This window comes from Mytilus edulis, chromosome 13 (assembly GCF_963676685.1).
Source record: "Mytilus edulis chromosome 13, xbMytEdul2.2, whole genome shotgun sequence".
NCBI lineage: Eukaryota > Metazoa > Mollusca > Bivalvia > Mytilida > Mytilidae > Mytilus > Mytilus edulis.
This window is the reverse complement of record NC_092356.1, coordinates 65,379,706-65,391,666: the sequence shown is the minus strand read 5'-3', so window position 1 is coordinate 65,391,666 and position 11,961 is coordinate 65,379,706. Positions and strand designations below refer to the sequence as shown.

Sequence of the window (11,961 nt, the reverse complement as noted above, 5' to 3'; positions counted from 1 at the left end):
TGCTGTTAAAATATAAAAAGAAATGTATAACAAAACAAAGTAAAATAAGAAAATACCGAACTTCAAGGAAAATTCAAAACGAAAAGTCCTTTATCAGATGCAATAATCATAAGCTTAAACACACAAAACGCATTGAGGCTAATTGCCATACTCCTGACTTGGTTCAATCATTTACTTGCGTATGAAGAACATGGTGGATTGAACCTGGTTTAATTGCTTTAACTTCTCACTTGTATGGCAGTCGCATATAACTCCATTATATTGACAACAATGTGTGAGCGAGACATAAAAGGTAAAAATGTCAAAAATTGGGATAAAAACAAATAACTGTTTCAACAAAGAATTACAAAATGGCATATATACACTATTAAGACAAAGTTAACAAGAAACAAAATCAACAACACAAAAATGACCCAAGCACAATTACACATTAGCACTATTTATAAATAGTTAAACACCTAGTAGTCAACCCAAAAGTGTATTACCAAAATGGACTAAACAGAAAAAAATTCAACAAAGCTATCCCATTGACGTGCATCATTTAAGAGTTCTTATTTACTATGTCAATACTATGATGTCAGACATGAGAGGTACCAGAAGAGGCCATCAGAAATCAGTTACAGAAAAGGGCAAGACAGGACATGTTGGACAGAATCACAAAATAAATAACAACAGTAAATGACAACCAAAGTCAAGGGGAGACAATTCAAATACAATCAAATAAAAACGAGTAAATCAATATATGTATAACAATATCAATAAACATCATAGATAGTTATTTTATTATGCACACAAATCACAGTCAAGTTATGATATGTATCAGCATATTATCAATTATACATGAATTATTTTAAAGCATTAAGGTTCATATATACACTTTAACAAAAACTTTTTAAAACATTAATTCGATGTAATATGTAATTCTCTAGGAGCTGCCAGGCTTTAAATCTTTTCAAATTTCACAGTTTTATCTGCACTCAGAGAAAATCTTATGGTGTAAACACGGCCATTTTTGTTTAAGTGTACAGATGGACCTTAAGTGAGTACAAAAAAGAAAGACAATATAATTAATACACGTACCCATTGTAACATAAAAATGTCGCCGGAATTTAAACCAGGAAGTTGTTTTGTCATATGTCTAATGCAATATATCTAATAACACGACGTTTACAGTTGAGATAGCGGGATTTACAAAGTACAAATTTCTAAGTTACATTCGAGACAAATATATATGAATTCCAATCTTATTTCGATATTTATTTTTACAACACAATCATGTTTAATATTGTTTTTTATTCTGGAGTTTGATTTAGAGGGTAAGTTTTCATCATTTTTTACTATCTGTCATATTGTCCAAATCTTAATTATTGTTAATTGTAGATTACTTACTTAAGTGTATTTAATACTCGTTGAATACAACTATGCCTTTTTGATAGATTCATGTAAATTAAATTAATACTCAATCTAGTGTTTTAAATTTCAAACAATAACCAGGTGCTCCGCAGGGCGCAGCTTTGTACGACCGCAGAGGTCGAACCCTGAACAGTTGGGGCAAGTATGGACAAAACATTCAAGCGTGATACAGCTCTGAATTTGGATTGTGATCAAATTTTTGACATTACATGCTTTTTTTTTTTACACAAAACAAATGTCAAGATTTTACAAATCAATTAAAGATTTCTTCTTCAAACTTTTTAAATCTAAAATTAAATAGCTGATCATGACACAGAATAGGTTTCTGACACAGAACGAATGTGGTCTAATGAACTTAAAAGTTTTTTTTTGCCTTTGAGCAATTCACTATGCTGTTGAATATTAATCCTCTCAAAAAAATGTTGGAAGAAATTTTCTTTTTATTTATGAAATTTGAAATTAGAAAAATTTAAACCCCCCCCTTTTTTTCACATCCCCGTTTCCCTTTTTCCAAAACTGATATCAATTCAAATTTCTAATGGAGTTTGCAACAATAACTACTCTTTTAAATACATCATAAAATATTAAAATGTAAAATAAAGTGCTTGTTATCACTGAATGGTAAAGATTGGTTGGTAGTAAAAGTGAATATACATTGTTTATTGTATAAAACAATAAAAAAAACTTCATCAGCAACATTTTATATTGGCAAATTTCCAATGAAGTTATTTACATAAAGTTATTGGCAAATAAAAATAGAAAATGACATCATAGTCATGTCTGGCAAATGTCCAACATACATTATCTAAAAACATTTTAGATAAGATAAGGAAAAAAAGCTTCATCAGCAACATTTTATATTGGCAAATTTCCAATGAAGTTATTTACATAAAGTTATTGGCAAATAAAAATAGAAAATGACATCATAGTCATGTCTGGCAAATTTCCAACATATATTATCAACTACTATTCTATACAAAGAAAGATAACTCTAATTGAAAATTAATTGCTATTGCACAATATTGTGCAATTAGATATTTCTTGCTATTGTGCAATACTGTGCAATTGAAAATTTCTTGCTATTGCACAATACTTGATATGGAATCCTGATTTGGACCAACTTGAAAACTGGGCCCATAATCAAAAATCAAAGTTCATATTTAGATAAAGCATATAAAAAAAGCCCAAGAATTTAATTTTTGTTAAAATCAAACTTAGTTTAATTTTGGACCCTTTGGACCTTAATGTAGACCAATTTGAAAACTGGACCAAAAATTAAGAATCTACATACACAGTTAGATTTGGCATATCAAAGAACCCATTTATTCAATTTTTGATGAAATCATACAAAGTTTAATTTTGGACCCCCATTTGGACCAACTTGAAAACTAGGCCAATAATTAAAAATCTAAGTACATTTTTAAATTCAGCATATCAAAGAACCCCAAGGATTCAATTTTTGTTAAAATCAAACCAAGTTTGATTTTGGACCCTTTGGACCTTAATGTAGACCAATTTGAAAACGGGACCAAAAATTAAGAATCTACATACATAGTTAGATTCGGCATATCAGAGAACCCCAATTATTCAATTTTTGATGAAATCACACAAAGTTCAATTTTGAACTCTTTGGGCCCCTTATTCCTAAACTGTTAGGACCAAAACTCCCAAAATCAAACCCAACCTTCCTTTTATGGTCATAAACCTTGTGTTTAAATTTCATAGATTTCTATTTACTTATACTAAAGTTATGGTGCAAAAATAATGCTTATTTGGGCCCCTTTTTGGCCCCTAATTCATAAACTGTTGTGACCTCAACTCCAAAAATCAATCCCAGCCTTCCTTTTGTGGTCATTAACCTTGTGTTAACATTTCATTGATTTCTATTTACTTATACTAAAGTTATTGTGCGAAAACCAAGAATAATGCTTATTTGGGCCCTTTTTTGGCCCTTATTTCCTAAACTGTTGGAACCAAAACTCCCAAAATCAATCCCAACCTTCATTTTGTGGTCATAAACCTTGTGTCAAAATTTCATAGATTTCTATTCACTTAAACTAAAGTTATAGTGCGAAAACCAAGAAAATGCTTATTTGGGCCCTTTTTGGCCCCTAATTCCTAAACTGTTGGAACCAAAACTCCCAAAATCAATCCCAACCTTCCGTTTGTGGTCATAAACCTTGTGTCAAAATTTCATTGATTTCTATTCACTTTTACTAAAGTTAGAGTGCGAAAACTAAAAGTATTCGGACGACGACGACGACGCCAATGTGATAGCAATATACGACCAAAACATTAAAATTTTTGCGGTCGTATAAAATGGTAGTCCACAAACTACGTATCAACTTTAACCAGACAAAAGACAATACGTTGGTCTGTATGGTTGGGTAAATTTGACCGTGGCTATACAGTGTTATGTGTACTTGTATTAAAAATTTGATGGAAAATAGTTTGAAATAAGTAAACAACATTACACGTAAAATCATATGTTAAAACTTTCTGATCATTTAAATAATACTGAAATTATTGATGCAATGCATGCTTATAATTTATTGAACGTTTGATCGAAAAAACATGTTTCATTCGATGGTTATTGATAGAAATTTTCAGAAAGATAAGACTGTTGAATTATTATATCAGAACGTGTGCTGAAAAGAAAACCAGTGTTGAAGTAAGAAATCAAAGAGTTTGACTAATACAATTATCTATCATGACTAATAATTGTATAGATCCTAATTAGAAATTCAAGCAAAGATTAACAAAATATGAATTGGTCGTATTTTGCAGACACAATTGCCAGCATCTTACACACAAGTTTCTCTACTTACTTGAGAGACTTTTTGTTTTTCATTAAAACACATATACCATCGTAAATAAACCCAATAAAACAAAACGATAAAATAGCAAACAATGTAAAAAAAACACGCATTTGTTTAATTTCGTTGCTACATCAAACAAAAAACCCGTATTTTTTCGATTAAAAATTAACAGACGATATTTGTTTGTTTTTGTCATAACAAATAGCATAAGGTTTTAAAAGTCAATCTTTTTCCGATAAAAGTTGCCTATGTTGTTGTCCGTGTGCAGATAATACAACAAGTTTATATTGACTATAACTAACAATGTAAACATTTCCTTCATTGTCAACTGCAATTCCACGAAGATCCTTCAAAACAGAGGTGTCTCTGTACGTGCAGATGATATTATTCATATCAATATCACAACATGTCACACTATTTCTTTTTTGGTTAGTATAAAATATTCTTTTGTGATTAACAAACAGGGACTCTTCACTGGTATGCTGGACTGGTGAGGTATATTGTTAACAGCAGAAAGTGCAATTTGTTGTTGAATAAAAATAATAAAAAAAAAAAAAATATTCTTTTGTCGACTAAAGTGATAGAAGACAATGGACTAAGATTACAATTTACAATGAAAAAACTCTTTTCTCTTTGAAGATTGATACTTTGGATGCCTTCCCGTTGAATACAACATAAATAAATGCAACAGTAGTATACCGATGTTCAAAACTCATAAATCGATAGAAAAAAAACAAATCCGGGTCACAAACCAAAACCGAGAGGAACGCATTAAATATAAGAGGAGAATGTCGACACAACATTAAAATGTGCGTTGTCGCATAACATGAATCCGGGGTTTGGATGAATCTTATGGATTGTGTGTCCACATCTAGTATATGTACTTGCTGTTGATACAGCTACCGTTTGTTTATCAATATGTGTTACATCCGAATTATAGCTGAATGACGTTGGGATTTTGAAAATGAGTTCTCCATGTGAATGCAATATTTGTATGCAGTCACTGTTATTTTTACAATCACATAGCACATTTTTTTCATCTGGAAGAATACAACATCCAGTAAATTCTCCAATAAATTGATAGTATGAATTTACCGCACTGGTTAATTGACAAGCAGATATAACAAGGCTGTCTAAGATAACAACAATAATATAATAATGGCAATTTTATTTCCTTGGTAACCCAAAGCCTAACACCCCTCTTGTACATGATATATGACATAATATAAAATATAACCCCATACAATAAAACAATAAGTATTACAAATACTCAACTACAAAAAATATTCAAAAATAAGCAAAGCAAAATACCACAACACACTTAGTAAAACTACTGGGAGGGTAGGCGGGGCTTAAGAAAAAACGTGCTTGCATGCTTACGAAGCTGATCACAATGCAATGTGGTCACTACCTCTGCGAAGCTGCGCATTAGTGGAGGTCGTCTCAAGGCTAGCTAACCCTGTGATACTAATACACGTGGTTAAAACTACATTTATCCTAAATTACACTTTACCTTACTAGCTAATTGACAAGCAGATGTGACAAGGGTGTCTAAGATAACAACAATAATATAATAATAGCAATTTTATTAGCTTGCACTGGTAACCCCAAACCTAACACCACCCTTGTACATGATACATGACATAATAAAAATATAACCCCAAACCCAAACAAGAAGGGGGTAGTTGTTAAAAAGAAGGTAATGTCATGGCTTTGAGACGCTGGTCTCTATTAGAATCAATATAGCGTAAAAACAATCACTTGACCAATAACCTAACAATGTATTGTCACTGTCTGAAAGACCTATAGATCCTGCCCAAGTGGCAGCACCCCTACGAAAAGAGTATCCCCTATATTTTTGAGGATTACAGCCAAGGTGTTGTAATAAAAAAACGAAGGCATTGGAGACAAACAGTATAAGACAAACATCTTTTGTCAGACGAACTAAATAAAGGATCTAAGGGATCTCCAGGTAAGGCAGCACACGGGATAAATCTTCATACGGACAAAGCTGGTGACCCCGTAACAAAGGGAGAATTACCTCAATAAGCTTAGAATGAAACCGCAGCGTCTTAGTTATTTTGAGCGTTACACACATATCCCAGTCTCAAGGCAGCACATCTACCCTTCGGAAATTGATTTCTCGATCAAAAGGACCTTTGACTAAAAATTTGTTTGGTCGCAAAAAAACATAAAAACCTGTAAGGCAAGCAGCCCAAAAAATAATATTAATAGGACATTCAAGATTTAAAATTGACTTAAATCTTAACAACAGTTCTGGCGTAACAGGTGTTTTACAATTTTGACTGGTACCAAGTTCCCGTTTGACACCAGTTAGTAAATGTCGGACATTCCAACAGCTTGCAATAGGATCCGGTTTGTCGTGCGATTTATACAGCACAGAAATAATGTTCAAGTACGATCGTATCGAGCTAAACGCAAAGTTGTTCACATCCACAAGAAAAGCAATGTAAAGTTCTACAGTGTTGGTAGTGCTTGGCAATGGTTTTAGGTCATAATTTGGCTTAAGATGGGTATGGTAAAATCCTGAAATTGAACTAGCCCACCCCTCGCTTTTCAAGCGAACCACGCTGTTCTCCAACATTCATTTGTGTTTCCATTGTTTCTCCATCTGGAATTAAAAAAGTGAAAAAAATATGTGATTTAGTACCTCGATAGTCGTAAACGGTATATAAAATAAGTGGCTCACAAGTTTACCAGAAAGCCTTGATAACTGTCCTGGTTCATGAAGTCTTGACGCGGCGTCATCAATAACTTTATTACGACCACTGATACATTTGGCTCTGATGTCAAAATTGGAAGCAGCCGACAACCGGCAAAGTTCTCTAAACTGAGTCATTAAAGTTTTGTTTCTAGAACTACCTTTGTTAATGGTGCATTTTGTAGTCATGTTGTGTGTAGATACGACAACACGTCTATAAACCCACAACTGTCCCCATCTCATCGAGGACAACACAATAGCCATAGTCTCTTTAATATTTATGTGATAGTTCTTAAAATTCGGTAAATCTGTGTCCCAATTCACATAAAAAAATAACATTAATAATATCCAGCACCTCCATGTAAACACGCATTAGTTTGCTAGCAGTAACTGGTTTAGAATCTAGAAAAAGTTACTGTTTTATTGAACGCATTCATAAAATTAACCCACTAGCAATATCAGAAAAGAAATCTGTAAATCACTTATAGATTTGTTTCCCGAACCTACCAACTGTACCTCTGTATTCTTTGCAGTTTCCAATATAACCTGACCCGGAATTGTCTTTAATTGGATTATTCCTAAACTTTTTACATCCGCAAGGAAGTCTGTAATATGCTTATTGATTTCACAGGTTAATGTCATTTTATCTAATTTACCATCGTCCGCCAATGTCTGTAAGTACTGATTTGCGGTGGCAGATTTTGCAATTATCTTTCGCATGCCGAAGAACGTTTGTAGATCTGATCCATATTTACAGAGGTCTTCCATCTGTTGCTGGAAATGTTCAACATTCGCTTTCTCCTTTATAACCTCTTGTAAAGTCATATCAATATCATGGTGGCACTGATCATCAACTAGTTCACATAGTTCTGTTTTCAGAGCGCTTTCAATTTGATTTAGATGATTATTCATATTTTCTCTAATCTGAGTTATTTCTCGAAGTGCTGATTCTTTCTTTGTCTTGAGTTTAATTAAGTTCTCCTCAAGATGGTTTTGTAATTTCGAAAACTTTAGTATGATCTCCGATACATCCGTCTTAGCTTTATAAAATGTTCAGACGTTTTTACATCTTTGGTAAGCTTACTGATACGAACCACGTTTTCACAAGTCGTGTGTTCTTCTAAACACGTAAGACAGAATAAACAGTCATGTGATTGACAAAACAGTTGATATTTGTCGTCGTGTAAGGGACAATGTCCCTCAACTAAAGAAAAAGAGGTACCAAGAGATAGGTAGTTTGCTATTGGAACCAAAGAATGATGTTGTAAAGCTTTGATAATTGCATGGAGATCTTTACATTCGGTACATAGAGCTTGGTTACATTCGGAACACCAATCACTTGAGGGCTTTGTGATATGGCGTTGGTCACATATACTGCAAAATCTAGGATTCGTCGTCATCTCTGAAAAGTGTGAAAGATATATTTGATTTAAAGTATAAATGGTTCTGAAAGTTTACCGGGAAAATATTGGCAATCCTAGGAAGAGTAGCAATTGAATGCATTGTGTTTATCTTAATCATAGAAAATCTTACTTTTTTAAGAGCTATTTGAAACTTTCTATATAGTTTATTTAGAATAGTACACGGTTTTTTGTCATTTCGTTACTGCTACATTTTCTGTTAAGTTGATAATAGATGAGGATAGGCATAACGATCTGTCTTCAAATACACAAAATGTCGATGACTCGTCGATATATTCTTATAGAACAGCAACAATACTACATACGTAATAAAGGTCGCAAGAGGTCACAAGATAAGTGTTGATGGTAGATTAAAAATGTAATACGTAAAAGCAAGTTTATGAAATATTATGTAAAAATTAAAGGTAAAATCAAACACTTACTAATTTAAAAGTTTTTTGGATTGCAAATTTCCCATAAGTAAACGGACATCTAAGGGTTTCCTCGTCGTGACGAAAAGTGTATACCTATTTTACTGCAAATATTTTACATAAGGCGTCGCTAAATTGAATAAAGTATTATTTGTATTGCATGTATTGACATGTATATATATAAAAAAGGGTATGAAAGTGAAAAGTAAAATAATACAAATTCATTGATTTTTTATAAGTCATGCATCGTTAAAATCATTTCAACGTATTTAAATGTATAAACATTAAAATGTTTGTTTGTAAACTGTTATGCTTCACGCGTTAGCAAGGATAGGGACATGGATCATTTAACAATATTAATCAAACTTACTTAAATAACATAAAAGTGAAAAGCTGCATTTCATCAATATGGAAGATATATATAAAAAGAAAAGAACAAAGAACAGTTTGTTGTGTATCAAATAATAAGAATAGGATGTTTATCTTAGCAACCTAATGTGTTTGTTTAAACTTCACACAATACAGGATACATTTGAAATTTGTTTCAAATAGGCGTTTGAAAACTACTCGACACGAATTAAACATATTTCTATCAAATAAATCAAAACGTTGCTATGTATCGCTCTTTTTTGCTCAAATACATAAACAATAAGTTCCAGCACTGTTATTTCAACGGATCAGTCATAATGGTGTGATAGGATTTATTGTTTCAATAAAGCCCATTTTCACAATAGTTACATAATAAACATGGAATCTCATTGCTAGTAACATTTTACAATATTCAACGATCAGAATGATCAGGCTAAAGCCAGGAAATTATCCAAAAAGTGATACCAAAACTATACTCCAAAATGTCACAAGCACAAACACACACACACGTACATTGAATTTTTAAAAGTAAAAAATAAATTTACCTTGATTTTACCATTGGAAAGTCACCCATTGAATGTCAGCCAAGAAATATATTTTACATATGATAGGTAAACGTGTACTAGATCGTGTGATATTCTAACTTTATACTAACGAGATTTACAATTTAGGAAATTATTGTTTTCGATTAAGCATAAAAAACTGCTATTTTACATATTTTAGTAGAGAAATATAGAGTCAACTTCTAATTTTCTATTTTCATTTAAATTTTAAATTTATATCATCAGAGCTCAATTGATTTGTTTATCTTTTTTCAATTAAGAAAATCAATAGACACTTTTTCTCATGATATATTTTAAGAACATTGTCATTTATTTAGATATATGACACGGTTAGTGATGTCTTAAAATGATTCACAAAGAAACAGCTCGAGATTGCTTTCTATGCAATGAACTATTTCCAGAACGTGATTTAAGTTAATTTTTCTAAGCGTTGAATAAAAGTGTCCAACAATGAAACTAATTAACGGGACATACTATTACTTTCAACACGATAAGGATGAATGGTCGGACTGTTCATGTGTTAATAGTTAAACAAAAACATATAACGTAGTTTATTATAGTCACCCCGATCTAGTCCGAGATTACTCTGACGTCTAACAGCTGTTTTGCCAGACAAGATTTGAAACAAAAATACGATTTCTGCTTTTGTCATAATCTAAAGCATTCAGATTGTGAAGTCTGTCGTCTTTTGATAAGAGTTGTCGACTTTTTCGTCCGTCGGCAGACAGCACAATTAGTGTATGTTTATCGTAACTGACAGTATAAACATTTCCGGTACTATCAACTGCTATACCACGAGGATCCGTCAACACATTCTCGTCTTTAAATGTCCAGATAATATTACCTGCCATATCACAACATGTTACGGTGTTGTCTTTTCTGTTCGTATAGAATAGTTTATTGTCACTGGAAACAATAAATGAATAATGACTTAAATCACATGGTACAATCGTAGTACTTTTCTCATTTTGGATATTGATACTTTGGATTCCTTTTCCTTTAACACAAACTATTAGTGATCCATCTTTATGTGTAATTCCATGACATATATCTTCAGTACGGATGGACGTTATTGCCTTTGTATTTATGTTGATGATATTTATTTGCTTGTTTTGGCTGTTGTCTGATGATACAGCCAAAGTTTTGTCATCAATATATGCTACATCAAAAGCAAAACTGGGCGACATTGAAGTTTCAAACATCAATGCTCCATGTGGATGTAATATTCTCAGATAGTTATTACGTGAACGATCACAAAGAACAATTTTTCCGTCAGGAAGAAAACAACATCCGGTGACACTTGCATCTAGTTTGATAGTTTGCACCAACTTGAGCTTGATATCATTAATAGATTTGTTTTTAACACCTACTAACTGTGCCTGTTTGTCCTTTAATCTTTTTAAGTTAAGGTTTATCGGAATTTTCTGCACCTGAATTGTTCCTAAACTTGCTACTTCTTTAATGAATCCTGAAATCTTTCTATCAATTTTGCATGCAATCGACACTCTATTCAAGCTACTATCGTCAACTAATGTCTGTAAGTACTGATCGAAGGTATCCGCCTTTGGTGTTATCTCCCGTAAGCTAAACAACGTTTGGTGATCTGATCCATATTTATTCAGGTCATCCATTTGTTGCTGATATTTTTCTATATCTATTTTCTTTCTTTTAATGTCTTCCACAGTCTCACCAATAGTGTTATCGCACTGATTATCAACCTCTGTATCTAATTCTGTTTTCAGAGCGTGTTCGATTTTATCAAGATGGCTGTTTATCTTTCCCCTCATCTGAGCTATTTTTCGGAGAATTGACATTTTTTGTTTCTTTATATCGCATAAATTTTCCTCGAGATGACTTTGTATTTTTGAAAGGTTCAATAAGATGTCTGATAGACTCTTTTGAGTGTCGACGAAACTTTCGGAAGTTTTGACATCTTTGGTTAACTTGCTGATGCGAACGACGTCTCTACACTTTGTGTGGTCCTCTAGACATGTAAGGCAGAGTAAACAGTCATGAAATTGGCAAAACAATTGGTATTTGTCGTCGTGTACAGAGCAGTGTCCCTTGACTTCGGAAAAAGAGGATTCAAGAGCTAAATAGTTCGGTATCGTTATCGTTGAATGGTTTTGTGATGCTTTTGACAGTGCATGGAAATCTTTGCATTCGGTACACAGAGCTTGATTACATTCGGAACACCAGTCACTTGAAGGCTTTGTGATATGGCGTTGATCACATATACTGCAA

At 32.6% G+C, this 11,961-nt stretch overlaps 1 protein-coding gene and 1 long non-coding RNA gene across 2 annotated transcripts; both read right to left on the bottom strand.

Moving 5' to 3' along the window:
• Positions 1 to 5,385: 5,385 nt before the first annotated feature.
• LOC139500828 (uncharacterized) lies at positions 5,386 to 8,927 on the bottom strand. Its single transcript, XR_011658374.1, has 2 exons — positions 8,798 to 8,927; positions 5,386 to 8,356 (listed from the first exon to the last, which is right to left on the bottom strand). It is a non-coding gene; the product is annotated as an uncharacterized lncRNA (long non-coding RNA).
• Positions 8,928 to 10,310: 1,383 nt separating this feature from the next.
• On the bottom strand, positions 10,311 to 11,531 carry LOC139500466 (uncharacterized). The gene has a single exon (XM_071289204.1). The coding sequence runs from the start codon at positions 11,529 to 11,531 to the stop codon at positions 10,311 to 10,313; it is 1,221 nt and encodes a 406-aa protein (XP_071145305.1).
• Positions 11,532 to 11,961: the final 430 nt, after the last annotated feature.

Coding starts and splice junctions, on each gene's coding strand:
- LOC139500466 (XM_071289204.1), bottom strand. CDS start 11,531: ATGTCAATTCTCCGAAAAATAGCTCAGATGAGGGGAAAGATAAACAGC.